Source organism: Amaranthus tricolor, chromosome 5, assembly GCF_026212465.1.
Source record: "Amaranthus tricolor cultivar Red isolate AtriRed21 chromosome 5, ASM2621246v1, whole genome shotgun sequence".
NCBI classification, from domain to species: Eukaryota; Viridiplantae; Streptophyta; class Magnoliopsida; order Caryophyllales; family Amaranthaceae; genus Amaranthus; species Amaranthus tricolor.
The window spans coordinates 24,089,664-24,107,995 of NC_080051.1; the positions used below are offsets into that span (position 1 = coordinate 24,089,664).

General features: G+C 34.2%; 2 protein-coding genes across 2 annotated transcripts; both read right to left on the reverse strand.

The window, feature by feature from the left end:
- Positions 1–1,418: 1,418 nt before the first annotated feature.
- On the reverse strand, positions 1,419–7,926 carry LOC130812811 (MA3 DOMAIN-CONTAINING TRANSLATION REGULATORY FACTOR 3-like). The gene is made up of 4 exons (XM_057678419.1): positions 7,584–7,926; positions 6,493–6,790; positions 3,747–3,841; positions 1,419–3,578 (listed from the first exon to the last, which is right to left on the reverse strand). Exons 2-4 carry the CDS (start codon positions 6,761–6,763, stop codon positions 1,767–1,769), a joined length of 2,178 nt encoding a protein of 725 aa, XP_057534402.1. The 5' UTR covers positions 6,764–6,790; positions 7,584–7,926; the 3' UTR covers positions 1,419–1,766.
- A 6,354-nt stretch (positions 7,927–14,280) lies between these two features.
- Positions 14,281–18,186, reverse strand: LOC130813254 (pentatricopeptide repeat-containing protein At5g50280, chloroplastic). The gene is made up of 2 exons (XM_057679046.1): positions 16,774–18,186; positions 14,281–15,644 (listed from the first exon to the last, which is right to left on the reverse strand). The coding sequence occupies exons 1-2, from the start codon at positions 17,589–17,591 to the stop codon at positions 14,330–14,332; spliced, it is 2,133 nt and encodes a 710-aa protein (XP_057535029.1). The 5' UTR covers positions 17,592–18,186; the 3' UTR covers positions 14,281–14,329.
- Between the last annotated feature and the right edge of the window lie 146 nt (positions 18,187–18,332).

Consider the following 18,332-nt stretch of genomic DNA (forward strand, 5'->3'; position numbering starts at 1 on the left):
TCTCTACTCTATGGTAAAATCGGAATTCAAATACAAAGACTTCAGTCCGCCTAACCTTATCCACAGGTTCAACCGGACGATCATAAAAAAAAACATAATTATGGAGCAGTGTAAGTTCCTAAAACATACGACAAATATTATTAATTATATATATATATATATATATATATATATATATATATATATATATATATATATATATATATGTATATATATGAAGAAATTCCAGTGAGAACCATATTTATATAAAAACCGTGAAAAACAATCTACCTAACAAAAAAAGTAAAGTTTTTTTTAAAAAAATAAGTAACATTTTTTTGCCCAAAAGTAACACATTTTCTATAAAACAGTAACAATTTTTTATCATGTAGATTGATTCTCACGGTTCTCATATAAGCTTTATATACATATATTAGATATCCAAATACGACCACAACGTAAGTGTTGGTCGATGCCATCAGCAAGTCTATGAGCAACTCTATTACATTCAGGAAAAAAATGACAAATCATTAAATTTATCAACTTGTCCAACTGAATTGCCAATATCTATGGAAACTATAAATTGTTTTTCATCCTTCAAAGCTTGAATCACCTTCATGGAGTCTCCTTCAAGTATCACTTTGTGCCAGCTCTTCTCATACCCAATCACTATAGCTACTCCCCTGCTCTAATCTCAGTCATAACTACACTATCCTCCAGCCATATCATTTTTGGGGCCACAAAAAGTACCTTTCCTTTCCAATCAAGAATTGTCATCCAGACATAGCAAAATTTTCAGCAATTTTAGTCCCCATTTTCATGAATTAACATGAAACAATCTCGAAAAGCTGTTGTGTCTTCAATGTACACTAAATCGGCTGCACACCAATATTCTCTTGCCCACCCAAAGTCACGCAAAACATGAAGGGAGTCCTCATCAGACATGGGCATTTCATTACATTCAAATCGTGTCTTTGACATATTAGTATTTGGGAGAATGTTTGAAAATTCTAAATACATATACACATCAAATCTAATGGATCAATTACTGGAAAAACATTAAACTCAAACCCAAATCTATTTATATTTTGTTAGACCCAAACTCCAATCCATTAACTTAAATCTAATAAAGTAAAACCCAAAATCCCAAACTAAAGGTCACCACTAATCCTAACAAGATCCTGAACCCAGTCCTATCTTAACACATAAATGCATTTCCATGAAGAAAATTAGGCCAATCATCTCAGTTTTTGTTCATAGCCTATGCAAGCCATGCAAACACCACATCCTGTAGGCACCCGGAAACAAAGACAACAAAAAATGAAACATATTAGCTTTAGCGTATAACTATAAAACCAGCAGCAGCCTCCAAGTGCAGCTGCTGCAACGAACAGGTGGAAAACTACCAGTGAAGACACAGCAACATCAACAGTTTGTCATCGACTACAATTATTTTGATTTATTCTTGCAAACCTGCAATGCCTAAAATTTACAGCAGTTTACATCTACTTAGCAAGGGATGATATCTAACAACACATTTTCAGACAAATTACAAATAACAGAAGTATATATTAGAGTATACATACCTCTTCCAACACTAATGCAAAGTTTTTGTGAAGTCTAAGCCAAAGTCAACTTTGATAAGAGATGAAAGACTTTATACATCTAAACCTCAAAAGAAACTCTATCATATCAGATGGTGAAAACCAAGTAAATAAAAGAACATCATAGGAGCCAAATACTGTTAAATCAAAGAGAGAAGACAACACCAAATAACATCTTCTCACTCAAGCTGCAGCCAGCAAGCCATCTTCTAAAGCAGAGTCAAATCCTGACAGGATCCACCCTTGTTTCTTGGCATGCTCGGTATAACATCCGAATTTATCCTGGGCATTTGGAATATCGAGCGCCAGGTCATCAAGCCCTTCCTTCACACGAGCAAACCCTTTAGTCATTTGGTTGATCGTGATGAGCCCCTCACTGAAGCACTCCTGAAGAAGATCAAGCATCCGATCATTCTTTTTCTCCATGGCCATGATTAAGGCCTTTTTCACAACCTCATGGTTGAAGAAGGGCATGCCTAGGTCTCTAATACACTGACATGCTTCCCCAACAACACCTCCACTCTCATACTCTTCTAGAAGCTTTGTTATCTTGTCCTTTGCATCCTCTACAGCCCACCCTGTGCCACCCCCCCAACAGCGAAGGATCCTCTCACCTGCATGACGAGAGAAAACAAGCGATCTAGCCATATGTACAGTTTCACTTCCACTACAGTTTGGCGGAAGCTTGCTCGCAATCTCATCGAGGTTCAAAGGCGCTAGAACATCATCAATAACCGCCCTAGCCAGAAAGAGAGCAAGCTCATTAGAGGCATCCAAGATGTCAAGTGCGGTGTCTTCAGCAGATTCCAGGAGCAGTACAAAGCCATTCACAATATCCTCTGTAGAAAAAATCTCGATGTGAAGTGCAGACAAGAGAACAGATGCCATCTCTTTCTCCCTATTTTTTCGGTCCATGGCAAGGGTGATCAGCTTCTTGAGAAATACTGGATTTAATTCCGGAGACCCAAGATCTTCAAGACTGTGAATGAGTTCAGGAATGTCATCAGAAAGGAAGTATTCGTGAATTATTGTCACAACCTCCTCCTTGTACCGTTTCAACTTCTCATCATCGTGTTTAGGGAATTCTTCATCTTCAGATGACGGTTTTGAAAATGAAACATCAAGCCATCCATCAGAAATTGCCTTAGGTACCAAGAATTGGAACAGCAATCTGGCGGATGGGATGTCCAGAGAAAGGTCATCAAGGCTCTCCTCGACACGATAGAAACCCTTAATCATCTGACTGCTGCTTATCAAGCCCTCTTCTGATGCTTCCTTCAACAATTTCATGATGAGAGATTCAGCCGATCGGATTTCCATAGCAAGGACTAAAGCTTTCTTCACCACCTCATGATGGAAAAACGAAACCCCCAGTTCCCTGATGCACCTACAGGCTTCAAATGCATCTCCACTTTCCACATATTCCCTCAACAGATCAGAGATCTTCTTTTTCACCTCTTCAACTGTAAGGTGAGTACTACCACCCCATTTGCGCTCCACAAGTTCAGCATGATGTGGGGCAGAAAGATAGCTCTTCTCAGCAATCTGAACGGCTTGAAGCCCTTTAGATAATTCTGGAAGATTTTTCTGCACTCTCGTGACAAATGCTGGTGGAAGGATATCATCAACAACAGCACGAGCAATAAATAAGGCAAGTACATTCACAGCATCAGGTATATCAACAGAGAGATCATCAGCAGACTCAAGCAGCAGAATGAAACCCTGACTGATTTGACCAGGACTGATAACATCCACATAAAGAGCTGAGAGTAAAACAGAAGCCATCTCTTTCTCCTTATCATGCCTGTCCATGGCCATTGACACGAGCCTCTTAATAAAATAAGGATGGTATTCACTTGAACCTAGTTCCCTAAGATCCGATGCAGCCACTTGCACTGCGCCAGTGTTGAAATACTCCTCTATGATCGAAACCACAGCTTTCTTGTAATCATCAAGAGGGTCAGTGACAGTTGTTCCGACAAGCTTGTATGGCTCCTTCAGGATTCCAGGGTAAGAATTCAATAAGGACAATATGAATGCATGAAGTATGTTAGCATAATTAAACAAGGCAACTGACAAACCTTTTAAAAACTTGAACATGCAATGTATTAACAAGCTACACAATTTAAAACCAAAATGGACAAAAGAGGGCCGAATAACTACCTCCCCACTGTCATAGTTAGGATCATTGCGATCAAGATGCACTTCACCATCGGTGTCAAGAAGCTTTCCCCAAGTTCCCTTACCACCACCTCCTTCTGTAATAAGCAAGTAGAAACAAACCAATCAAGTACAGAAATAAAAATGAAAAAAAAAAAAAAAACTATACATAATACCTATACAAAAAGAGATATATGACTACAACCAAGTTAAAAAGAACACATACATGAGCAGGAGAATTATTAGGAGAGGACACATAAGGGCAGCTCAAACAGACAAACAACTTCAAAAATTCAAAACTAGATAACAAGCTGAATAGCGGCATGTCAACGCTAGCATATACATAAATATAAACAAGTAAGCAAGATAACAATGTCAAAAAAAATCGCAAAACATGCTAGACTTGTTAGGTATACTAGGAAAGAGATATACGAGTTCAACAACATTAAAGATCTAGGCAATCAAATCAAAAAAGGATACATTGGAGCAGCTTAAAGAGGAAACAAAAATGGAGAAAGAGATATACTACTCCTATAACCAACTTAAGAAACATTAAGATAAAAGATTGTCAATTTTCCAACCTAAAAAACGACAACTTTCAAATTTAACTGATGTAAAAATCAGATAGCCATACTTAATGATTATGCACGAGATTATTAGCCTTACATCATAAGAATGGGACAAGTGTTAAGACAAACTGCACGCAATTATTTTAAATGTATGAGCATAAGATATTTTTTTGCCAGGATGTTCAGGGACAAAAAACTAAATAAATCTGCATAATAATAGTCCTGCTCAAGGCCTGAGACAGCAGCAAACCTACAATTTACCTAAAGAATATAGAAAACAATAACAGGCCAGCATATATACTAAACTCACTACCACAAAATTGCTAAAATTACATGAAGAAAATTGTAATCAGACAAATGGTAAAAAAAACATGCAAGAGAAGAACACAACAAAGTCACACACCATTTGTGTATCAAATTAACATTGGAAGCTTTCGAAGACCTAATGAAGTCAAATCGTACTCATTAATTTCATTCCATATAGCTTTTATTGCATACAAATGTAAGTAAAAAATGGTCATTTTTATGAAGTTCATGAAAATATTTATTAACAGAAATACAAAGAGCAAATTCAGATCAATTCATTGTTCCTACTTGTTCTCTCCATCCCACATATGACCATACAACTTGCTTTCAAAGAAAAGTTTACACTGTCTGAGTTCTTCAATCTTCAACCTATACATATCATGTAGAATTCATTTTAACAATTGTTGGTCCTCAGATCACAATCTGCCATAAATATTTTGTCAAAGTGGGCGTTATAGGTATCAAATTGGATTATCCAAAATTTACGATAAAGTAAAGGATAGGATGGGGGAGAAGCAGAGAGGCAAAAGAATATTTCTCTTTCCATTTATTCCAATACCTAAAAGGCAAAAATAATACCAACCCTAATTTTCATTTCACTCCTCCCCAAGCCACAACCAATCATCAAAATAACAAAAAAAAATAGCTCTCGTACTCTTCTTTTCCTCCGCTTTTCTCCAAAACTCTCCATTCAAACAAAGTATGGTCTGAAATTTTGACCAATTAACATACTTTCAACATTGAAAGTCTACAAACTAACGAGTAAGATGTAAATAAATTAACCAACATAGTTTAAAATATATAAAATATGCTTGACTGAAAAATGCATGTCTAGTGTCCAAGAACATGTAGTATTTTGGCACATCGTCTGATAGCCCTTATACGAGTAATTCAGCATTGTATTTATTTGAACATAAAATGAGATTTGGCTCCTACTCGATCAACTAAGCTTCCACAACTCTCTGCCCATGTAATCTACATCACAATATGCATTTTGAGATGTGCTAATGTAGTTTCCTAAATGCCATTTTGGCTAGGTTTGATATAGTCAACCATGGGAGATTCATTCAAATTCATAATATGTTCCATGACTGCAGTGCCCACGAACCTGTATCTTAAATCCAGGAAAAAGTTTCCTTATCCAAAAAATTGAAAACCAGCTAGGAACGGGATACATACTTAGAATTTAAGATACAAACTGTGTATAGAGCAACGACTTGGTGACTTATGCATCAGGAAGGTAAATGGGAACTTCATAGATTAATTAGAGTACTCCAAAATCAACATAAGTATAACCCAAATAATTCACCCTCAAAAGGACTTTAAATTTCGAGAAAAAGTCCATTGAACAAAAAAACAAGTCACAGATAGCCAACCATTAAGTATAGCAACCATTAGTGTAACATAAAAAGCAACTTAGGGTTGCTTCATGAAAAGAAATTTCCTTAACTTTAACAAACCCATTGCACAAACTTTGCATGAACTCCAGGCAGTTTTACTAGTCTTCTTTTAATCTGTAACCCCATACAGTAAAATTTTTTACAAATAACAGTTAAAATTACATTTCCATATAAATGCATTGAGAATAAGGCTTAAATAGATCTCTCCCTCTCAGTTAAGCCATTATATAGTACAAATGACTTATAATGTTGTTGATCATAATCTAAAATCTGTATTGCTAAAAACACAATGAAAGGCACAAAAAACCAATATAAACACGCAAATAGTGACATTATCTTCACAAAATGGACTTTCGTTCTTTATAAAGAAAATAAAATAACCGTAGAACCACAAAATTAGTAAATCAATAGCAATCCGAAACAGCGGGAGTATCAACAAAAACAATGTAACACCATGAACAAAAATATGCTCACCCTTCTTAACTCTAATAAACTTCCCAGAATGTGACCGCCGAACATTTCTCACAGCAGGCGCCTTATAACCACCACCGCCGCCACCACCTCTGGCATGATGGTCAGAAAGGTTACTAGAAGTCAGTTTTGGTGAAGATGCCAAACCTTTTGGTGAAGATGATAAAATCTTCGAAGGAGCCGGTATTGAATTCTCTACATTCAAGGAAGCAATCTTCATTATCTCTCTCTGTTCTTCAGTCAAGAATCCCTCCTTTGACTCCTTCGACGCCATCTTGAATCCTTCAACTCAAGTTAATACCTAAAAGCTCACACAAATTAACACTAATCATCAAATTCCATCCTAGACTCCTCAACTTTGTCAAAACTTCTCCATTCCAATATCTCATTTTTGCACTTAAATACTAACCGATTAATAAAAACTCGAGGGAAATTAATAACTTCTTTCAAAATATAAAATTTTCAAAAATCCACATTTTTCTAATCTTTCGTAACATAAAAGTAAGGTAATGGATATACACATTAAATAAAATGAATCAAATGAGTGTCGGAAATAATTCATAAATTCACACAAAATTTATAGGAATAACAATTTGTACCGATCTTTCAACATCCAAATAAATTCAGCAATCGATACTTCTCTAAATATTCCTATAGAAAAATAATTACTGCTTTCCATTAACGTTTAGAAAACAAATTAGACAAACAAAAATCACTAAACCCATAGACTTTATGTATAAAAAACATACACACAAGCAGCAAAAATCGACATTTTTAATTCCTTCGTTACATAAAAGTTAAGTAACTGAAATATACAATAAATCAAATCAATGTCCGAAAAATTGATAAATCCACACAAAGTTTATCGGAGTAACAGATTTGCAGAGTTCTTTCAACATCCAAATAAATCCAGCAATCGATACTTCTCTGAATTATTCCTATGAAAAAAGACTAATTGCTTTCCATGAACGTTTAGAAAATGAAACATAAAAACAAAAAATAGAAAATGCAAAGATTGAATTTATAAAAAAAAAAAAAAAACACAAGCAAAAAACATGATAAAAATAAAATTTTTTTAAAAAAAAAGAAATTACCTCAAAATGATGACAATAGCTATAAAACTTGAGCGGTTTCGATCAAAATCAAAAACAAACCTAAAACCTAAAGAATCAACAGCCGAAAAAAATTACTCCTAAAAAACAATAGTTCTGTACTTGGCCTGGATCTCGAGCCAAGACAGAAAGAAAAAAAGGGAAAATTAATCGCAAGATCTCCTTGAAAGAAATCAAGGAAATAGAAATAGATGAAGAACAGAAATCAGAAACCCTAGAAAGATGAGTTGTATCTTGTATGTGTGTGTCTGAGTGTCGTTCTAATCGATTAAGAGAGGAAGAGTGAGAAAAAATGGATGAAAATGAAAATGAAAGATGAAGGACCAAGGAGAGAGAAATTTAGGGATTTATATATGGAGGCTACAATAATATGTACACGTCATTAAGGTTTGAGATTATTTTTATTATTTATCTGTACTGACACGTGGCTTTCCCGCTATTGCTTGAAAATTTGCTTTTCTTTTCTGTATTACTCTCCGGTCTCCACGGTTCTACATCCTCCGTCCGATCGTCCCCATCAATCTATAACATTATTCATTTCGGTTTCATACAAATATTATTATGAAAATAATCGGTGACATCAAAATATTGTTATTGTTAATTAAATAATGTTAAAAAGTGTAAGATTTAATCAGATGTAGCTCGTAGGGGATGAATAAAGTAAAATAAAATACAAATTATATAAGATTTTCCTTTCGTTTTCTTATTAAAGTTTCCATAAGAAATATTTATAGGATTTAATAAAAATGTAATCTTTTAGATAGTCGATATATTATTTTAATGAAAAATATGTAAAAGTGAAGACCATAAGCATTATTAAAATAATCTTAGAAAGTGATTAAGGTTATTTTTGTTAAAAATTGTGATATAAATAGAAAGATTTTTTATGTAACAACAAATGAAATGCCAAAAAATGACAAATAAAAACTTCTTTAAGAAATGAAAAGAGTAATTTACAACATACTTCATATATTAATGTACATTCTAATTAGGCAATTTTATATGTGATTATCCTTAAAATACGTTTATATATATTGTCATTTTTTTATATAATTAGAGACTAAAAATAAAAAGTATTGCAAATACATTGAAATTAGACCACATTCGACTTTTTAGGGGGGTTTAAGGTTTTAAAATGTCAAATTGATTAATTATTTTTTTTTAAGGTTGGTAAACTATGTATGAACTAGGTGATTGTCCGTGCTAAGCACGGGTTATTTAATATTTTATCATATATAACATATTTTTACGTAAATAAATAAAAAATATCAAAAACAGATGAATAAAAAAAATAATATTGGTGCGCAATTTAAAATATAGGTTTGTGTACCATAATATACATTACGACAGAAAATAAAATTCAACGACATATAAACTTAGTGAAATTGATAAATTTATAACAACTTTTATCAACTATAAATATTGAACCACTTTTTTGTATACAATATTGGATGTTAAAGTATAAATATTATCATAATAATCACATATTAAAATCTTTAGTTTTTGCTTACTTTTGACCCATGAAACAACTATATATGATTGACCATGCATTAATCTTATTGGTAAAATTTTAAAATTTATGTTACGTAATAATCAAATGATTGAATTCTAATTTTATATCTTGCTCATTATTTTCCGATCAGAAAAATAAACTTTAGATTTTAGTATTAGGAAACAATATCACGATTGTTATTGCCAATCCTTCTCAAGTTTAATTACTTCTCTGTAGATTTCGTATATCTCTAAACACAACTTACTTCCCCTTAATTTGAATAAAGAAATTAAAATTTGCTAAATTAGGAAAAAAGAGATCCAGGTTTGATCAATCAAAATAATAACAATAAAAAGCAATTAAAATCATTCACATGCATAGAAAAAATATGATATCAAAAATTAATAAATAAAATATTTAAGAAAATAAAAGATAAAAATACTAATGCAGGAGATATGACCCATTCATCGAGATTAGTTACATGCTTTACTTCTCTCTTTGGTTCGAATTAGCCAAACCCAAAAAATCTATAGAGAGATAATTAAAAATTAAAAAAATCCAACTTTTTAGATATGAGAATAGAAGAAAGATAGGGAATTTTTAGGAGAAAAGGATAGAAATAATCTTTCATCACAAGTTGCAATGATCTTCAAAAAATGTGATAATTAGTTTAAAGAGACATAGAAAGTCATTAATGCTGCAGTATTTAATTCCTTAATTGTAGGAATTATTATAGTAGATAATCTAGATACTATTTGAGGTAATAGTATATTCAGTACTCTAGTTATTAGACAGGAAGTAAATTTATCGGAACATGACACGTGTCCTTAGGTGCTCTATCTATAGATAGATCGGTGTTAGTGTTAACTAATTCATATCAAATGAAGATAAAGCGAACATGAGGGAGAGTAAGGATCAAGGAAATTAGGAAATGTATTATTTTGTTGATTCTTGATTAACAAGCTAAATGCTAAATAAACGTTGAATTTGTGGTTGAAATCATTAATGAATACAGCAAAAGTTAAGTTTTTTTTTTTTTTTTTTTGAGATGTAGCAAAAGTTAAGTTAGTTATGGCCATTGTTTATTGAGAAAATTCTATGAAACTACCTATTCTATACCTGAATTTGCAAAAAACTACCTTATCTAATTTTTTTTGCAAAAAACTACCTTATGTAATACTTTTGTTTGCAAAAGACTACCTTCTAACGGATTTGAGAGTTTGACCGTCAAAACTAACCTTTGACTATCACGTGTGACGCACGTGACCCTTTAATAAGCAAACCTTCCTTCTTCATTTCAGAACTGTTCTTCATTGCTGCTCTTCAAACAACTATATCTGATTGATGGAGCAAATTGCGCCTGAAAATGCAAGAAAAATCACTGGCATGCTGCTTGAGATGGATCAAACAGAAGTACTACATCTGATTGAGTTTCCAGATTCTCTCAAAATGAAAGTTGACGAGGCCCTGAAAGTTCTTCGTTCAGCTACCTTAAATCCTGAAGTTTGTGATCAGAGTAGCTCGCTCTCGCACACGGAACAGTAAAGCTTATTCATGATGCAGTGTCAAATAATACTGTTTGATGCACAGTCAAATTACTTGTCCTAAAATGCTGATTTTTTCTGTATCTCATATAATTGATGATCTGATTTTAGAGTACTAGAAATATCATATTTAGAACCAATTGACTTTCAATTTTCAAATGCAATTCAAAGGCCCTTTATTGAAACTAATAACCAAAGTATGAATCAGAGTATAGCAATTTATCAAAATCTCTGAAAATGGGAAAAAATTTTCACCGATATATCGATTTTGCACTTAGGAACTACAAGAAATCTGGGTGGATATCTTCCTCAACAGGTTGATCAATACCTTCCTTTTCAAGTTTATAACCACGCATCAATCTGAAATCATCAGCAAAAGCAGGTCTCAACCCTTTGTCAATATTATCAACATCTTCATGTTCTGTCATGTACTTAATCCATTTGGAGGCACCTGGTTTCTTCACTTCCTTGCACATATTCGTGTGCTGTAGCTGCTGCTGCCGCCACTGCTCTAAATGTCTAGCAGCAATGAAGAACAGTTCTGAAATGAAGAAGGAAGGTTTGCTTATTAAAGGGTCACGTGCGTCACACGTGATAGTCAAAGGTTAGTTTTAACGGTCAAACTCTCAAATCCGTTAGAAGGTAGTCTTTTGCAAACAAAAATATTACATAAGGTAGTTTTTTGCAAAAAAAATTAAATAAGGTAGTTTTTTGCAAATTCAGGTATAGAATAGGTAGTTTCATAGAATTTTCTCTTGTTTATTTGATAGATGTACAATGAAAATCATAAAATGGAACATTAAATATTCAATTTCTTTTTGAGTGTAAGATAAATTTTTGTTTAATTCAACAAGTAATTACTTTTTCTTTTGTAGTCTCAAATAGAATCATTAAATTTTATACGTTAACAATAGCATTTTTTTTTTGTCAAAAATTAACTCTTTCTGTGTAAAAAAACAATAGTTTTTTTGTAAATTAGGAGTATTATTTTTTGGGGGAAAAAATATTTTTGTTGAGAAATTATATTTTTGTGCCAAAAAGTAATATCTTTTTTGGGTAAAAAGTAACAATTTATTACACGTTTGCCAGTTTTTTCCCTGCAATTTCTGTTTTAAAGGGAAAAATTTTGTCTGAACAGTAACATATATTTTTTTTGCCAAAAGTAAAATTTATTTATATAAAAAGTAGGAGTAACATTTTTTGTCAGGTATATATAACAATGCAATATTACATGGTGAAAATTTATATAGAAATAATTTCTGCTACCACCTAGGGGTGTTCAAAACCGAATACCAAGTCGATTCGGATCTGAAAATTCGAATATCCGATTTTTCGGATACCTAAAAATGTAACCTGGTTTAAATCGGGTATCCGGATTTCGGATATCCAGTTTAAACCAAGTCGGAAACCGGATATCCATTTTTGTTTATTTTCTTAAACATGCTTTTTTTTTTTTTTTCTCTTAATCACCACATATAAATGAACATAATTTATATTTAACTTAAGCTATTACAAAATTGGTAGTTCATTGACATATTAAAAATGTTTAAGCTATAAATAATACCCAAATTGAAATACTTAAGCTATATTAAAAAAATTTAAAATAACATAATATATTAAAAAAGCTTACGATGAACATAATTTATATTTAACTTAGACTTTTGAGGAAGAAGATAAAAGAGATACTAACTTAATGAGTGATTAAATACAACGGCTCACTGGATGCATAGAGTAAATGAATAGCATTAGCATTAGGCCATTCGGATTTCCAAAAAAAATTTAAAAAATTCTAAATCGAACGCGGGTATCTGAATTCCCATAAAGCGTGATCTGTATCCGACCTGAATACCTAATTTTAAAAACCGAAACCCGGTCCGAATTATCCGAATTTTATTAACCGGATAAATTATCCAATTTTGAAAACCGAATACCGGATAATTCAGGTCGGATTTTCTAAACCGGTTAGTTTTGAACACCCCTACTACCACCCTTTTGACTTTTGTAACAACCAAATGTGTCATTAATACAATAATAAAACTACACATGGTCAAAATAGGTCCAATAAAAGTTTGAAAATACTCCCAAATATAGAAATTTGTGAATTTGATCTATAGTAGCTAGAACATGACCCTTCGTCCCAAGACTCTGAAAGAAAAGAAATCCCAATCACCATCATGAACGACGGACAGATGAAACAACAAAGACCCCTTCCGAGGTCCTGACTCCCTAGGAAGGACAACTTAGCTCCCTGGACGACAGGATTCACAGAAGTGGCAGACTCATATCAAAAGGGGCCTGACAGAAGATGTACCTAAATACCTGCAGATGGTTAGTCCTGCAAGAAGGTTACAACGGAAACAATGACGCGTCAAGAGACAACTGCAGTTATGCGCAGAAAAGCCGTCAATACTTGCATAGGGCAAGGCACCACACCTACATCGTACCCTACCCATATAGGTGTACTAAAAGACAAGGAGCGGGGACCATGGTGTAAAGATCAACAAACCATCAAATGCCACGTAGCCTTGCGGAATATTCTATTTGCCTTTCTACTGATCTCAAGAAAGATTTCATTAAGGTAAAAGCCTAAACTGCCATTAGGGTTTTGGGAGACCTCTCCTAAGGCCCACCATTATAAATATACGATGCCATGCATCACCAAAGATAGGACAACTTTTTGCACTGAATTCTAAGTATTATTCTCTCATAAAAATATAGCTCAAATCCCTAAAAGTTCTATCAACAATTCTCTCGTTACCATACTGACTTAATCATCGGATCGGAGTACGACCCTCGGAGGACCCCTCTCTGGCCCTCGTTTGCTACCTTGTGCAGGAATACAGAGTGAAACAGCCGAAAAAACAACTTAGACCTCCCCTGTAGTTCATAACCATTGTGAATCCTAGAAGACATTCTCTTCAACTTTGCTGAGAGTGTTGATTGTTCTCCCCACGGCCAGAATAGTTGATATAATAACTTGTTTACTTTTCTGATGATTGATTTAGCCATTAGCTTATCACCATGGCCAAAACCAGATATATCAGAAAGTGTAACATAATCACAAATAAGAGAGTCCATATTTGCAGGAGACTCTATCATCCCACATGTGACATGTTATGTAAACACATGTGAAGAGAAATATGATACAACCAGCAGTCCAGCAAACAAAAATTGTGTCATTCAACAAGGCTGTTTATTCTTGATCCGAGGGCCTTACTGGCTGCAACCCCCTAATCTCCTTCGATAAAAGTATGGAGTGCCGTCATGCAACACTCCCCAAACCCTAATCGTTGCTTCTATGAGCACTAGCAGGATATACCGGGTATTATGATGATGATAACCCAGACCCTAATCGTAGCTTCTATGAGCACTAGCAGGATATACCTGTTATTAAGATGATGATGATGATAAACAAGGCTGTTTATAACCTTTCAAAATAATTCTGTACAATACAATAGAAACACATGGATTTTACATGAACATTACACAGCAGAGTTGCTCAAGCACATTACTCAACTACATATAAATTGTTTACAATTTAACCTTTCGGGTATGCAAGTCCTCGTGAGTGTTAACTACGGATCATCGAAAGAGCTAAGATTAAAGATCCCATAAGATTCAAAAAAAGAAAACCAAACCTGCATTTGACAGTTAAAAGGTTTCGGCATAAGTGCATAAGCATGATCATCGCTTCAGCGCTCAACACGATCAGGATTGTTAAATCTTATATTTTTCTTCTTGTTCTTCCAAAATTCATCCTTCTTCCCTTTCTTTTTAGCTTTAACCAAACCCATTTTGCTATTTATTATACCGAGTATGGCACTCTTATCCTTCTTGTTTTTTTTGGCAGCTTTTACATCCAAGATTGCTCTCAGCTTCTGATAAGATTCAGCATCAGGGACTTGCCCAGATTTCACCATTTGCTTATGGTAATAAAAAGCTCGTTTAAAATCACGAACACGGACAAAAGCATATATCATTGTAGAGTATGTAATAGAATCAGGTTTCAAATTTAGGACAACCATCTCCTTCAATAACTGCGGTAACTTTAAGTGTTGGCCTCCTCGTGCATATGCATTTATTAGCATATTATATGTCATTACGGTTGGTTGGAAACCAATTTTCCCGAATTCACTGATAACATCACGTGCCTCAACATAGTAACCCTGCTTAGCAAATCCATCAAGAAGAATGTTGAAGGTTACCCGAGTCCCTTCAATTTTCTCCCGAATCATGGATTTCCATATTTCCTTGAGCGTTTGTGCATCTCCAGCCCTCCTAAATGCATCAAGAAGAGCGGTATATGTTTCTATAGAAGGTCTAATTCCTTCCCTCCGCATGTTCTCAAATGCTTTATATGCTTTCTCGTGCCAACCGCTTATTGAATATGCGTGGATAAGGGCAGTATATGAGTGAGAAGTAGGTTGTATACCAGCTTTTTTCATCCTTAAGAATGCATCTGCCGCCATATCACTCATCTTCTTCTGTCTCCCGTAAGCACTTATAAGGCTAGTGTATGATATGACATTTGGTGCAAGGCCAATGTCTTCCATTTCTTGAAGAAGCTTCTCAACAATGTCGGGCTGCATTCGTTTGCTGTATGCATCGATAAAAATATTGTAGGTGGTGGAAGTCGGTGAAAGTCCCTTGGTCTTCATCTCAACAAAGAGAGCTTCGGCTTCTTCAAGCTGGTTAGACTTACAATAGGCATCCATAAGAGTGTTGTATATCACGATATTTGAGGATATCCCTTTCTTCTCCATCTCTCCTTGAATTATTAGCGCTTGTTTCTGGAGCCCCTCTTCACAGAATGATTTGATCAAAGCCCCTACAACCTCCACACTCCATTTGACTCCTTTTCTATTCATTCTTTCGAAGAAGTCCCATGCATCTTTAGCGCTTTTACCTTCCTTTCTCATGACAGTAATCATAGTTGAACCCGTCACACGATCTGGCAAGATATTATTCATCTCCATTGCCTCGTACACCTTCCAAGCATCTTGATACCTATCATAAACAGTTCTGTATTATTCCGGAGAAAAATGGGACTATGATGACATTTTTCTCATACTATCGGCATAAATCATGAGTATTAAGTAATCAAACAAGTCCTAATATGAATGTAAAACGAGATTTTAACAATGCCATTTCAAAGACAGCCACCCACTTAAACACCTAACCTATGATAGTCTTGAACCAAGAAATAAGCACATAAATGCACCAATAATACTAATTGAACAGCATCTTTCAATAACCATCTCCTTCCTCTTTCTATACCCTCCCTTTCAACCCAAAAATACCCATTTTGGTGTTAAAGCCATTGCCATACACTCACTACTTAACGTCAGGCACCAATATGCATCAAAAGTTTACAGTTAGGTGCATCTACAAGACACTATAAGTTTGCATAAGTCAGATGACGGACACCTGATTACCGACAGATATAAATAGCCAACATTAAAATTAACGAAACATATACATGAATCTAGTACAAGTTATGCTGTACTACATATGCTAATGAGAAATCTCTACTACACACCTTTCTTCCCAGCACTTTCTATTAAACACCTCAAAACTAGGGGAAATGTAAAGAAGAAAAGAATTCAGTCACTGTATGTAACTGCACGCCTACATAAGTTATTAAGAATGGATTGAAAATGGTAAGTTTGGAAGTCAAAATCAGAGTATTAAACCAAAAGATATCTACTGATCATTTATGGTCTATTATCTGATAAGAGTAAATAATTTCAAAGAGAAGTTTTGCTTGCTTTCCTTTATTCAGGGTAAGATAGAAAATACCTACGGGCAAAGGGAAAGGAAAATAATCCTTTGAGAATACAATCTCAGTCACAAGGGCAAAAGGGAAATCCATTACCATTAGGTTAACCCATGATTCTCCTCATTCTTATTCCTTCTATAGCTTTTTGTTTGAAGAGATTTTTTTTTCTAAGACTAGTTGTTTTGCAAAGTTCAACCAGCTTAAACATCAGTGTTATATATATATATAGCAAAGCCCGACACGGAAAGAGAAGTTTTTCCAACTAATGATCCATCATCTAAAAGAATTAAAAAGACAAAGAAAGCAAAATCAAAATTCAAGTCCACAAAAGAGCATTACAGGAGGAAGCATGTATACCTTCCACTGGATAGTAGACCGGACATTGCAGCATTATAAACATGAACATCCCTAAACTCTCTAATATTGGGCAAATTCCTCCACAAAACCATCAATTTATCACCCATTTTAGCCTTCCCTAATGCCGGAAACAGCACTGAACAAGCTCTAGGAGTAACCAAGGCGGGTTCTTGCAACCCCATCCATTCATAAAAATACAAGCAATTCATCATAAGACCTTCCTGAATCATAAAAATCAACACCTCCACACATTCTCCTTCTCCAATCCTCCCTCCATACCACATTAGCTGCTCTCCCAATGTCGAATTCTCCGGTAAGTTCCTAGCAATCCTCACAATTTCTCCCACAATACCCTCAATTTTACCACTCTCACCAATACCCAATTCATCTTTTCCCTTTATTTCTTCTTTCCTGACCTCAACTTCAATTTCGGTCTCATTGTCTTCAATGTGATCAGCCAAATGCCACGCAGTTCGACGATTTCTTTGGAGGGACAATTTGGATTCTCGTGGTGGGTCTAGAGTTGAAGTTCGGGATTTGAAGAATCTATAAATTGGGTCATCATTTTGCTCTTGCTCTAATGATTGTTCAACCTCTTTCCATTCTTCTTGTTCTTGTTCTTCTTTTTCAAGGAAAGGAAGAAAAATAGAGGGTGAAGAAACAGAGGAGAAAGAAGAAGATTCAGGTGATGAGCAAAGAGACAAAAGTTTGAATCTTTTAGTGAAGTTAAAGAAGAAAGGTGGGTTTAGAGGTAGAGGTGAATTTTGAGTGGTAATTAGAAATGTAAAAGAAGGAAGAGTTTGACTCATCAGAGACATTGCTTTACTGAAAATTGAGCTTGTCTTCACCCAGAAATTAACATAGAAATCATTAATTATTCCCCAAAAATGGTTATATATTATTCAAAATGAAGATAATTAGCCGAAAAAAGCTATAAAATGAAGTAATTCAATAAACGTTACACAACAGAAAGCAGAGTCTCAGTGTGGCATTTTATCGAACACCTAATATGCACACTCTAAACACACCAAAAAACACCAGGAGCTCCCTTTGAATAATCAATAAATCCTCATCAGTCACAGCTTACTAACAATTGAACATTGAAGTTCACATAATCTATGGCTGCTCACTGTTTCTTTCATACCAAACAAAGCTTCTAAACACAAGTATGTTAAGGGTTGTTCGGCAGATGGAAATTGGGAACGAGAGATTAGAATGTCTTTGTTTTGCTTATATTACATGGAATGGAAATTAAGAGGAAAGGTATTCGATTATTTTACTAAATTCTCTACAAAGGATCATTCTAAACTTAATTCCCACATTTACTCAAAAAAAAAAAATTCATTCCCACAAACCAAACTAACAAAAACTTTTGAGCTTCCTAAATAAAATTAAAGAAAAAAGAAATTTTACCCTCTAATCTTGAGTTTTCTTGGTTCATAAATATTTTTTAATTTATGTGGTGATTTTTAGGTTTTAATTTTTCTATATGGTAGATAAAATATTAAGTTTTTTTGTTAAATTAAGTATTTATTTCGATTAAATTTCGAAATTTGTGA

Coding starts and splice junctions, on each gene's coding strand:
- LOC130812811 (XM_057678419.1), bottom strand. CDS start 6,763: ATGGCGTCGAAGGAGTCAAAGGAGGGATTCTTGACTGAAGAACAGAGA. Junction 3,842..6,492: donor GTTTATTAGAGTTAAGAAGG/GTGAGCATATTT, acceptor TGCTTATTACAG/AAGGAGGTGGTGGTAAGGGA. Junction 3,579..3,746: donor CTAACTATGACAGTGGGGAG/GTAGTTATTCGG, acceptor GGAATCCTGAAG/GAGCCATACAAGCTTGTCGG.
- LOC130813254 (XM_057679046.1), bottom strand. CDS start 17,591: ATGTCTCTGATGAGTCAAACTCTTCCTTCTTTTACATTTCTAATTACC. Junction 15,645..16,773: donor GGTCTACTATCCAGTGGAAG/GTATACATGCTT, acceptor TGTTTATGATAG/GTATCAAGATGCTTGGAAGG.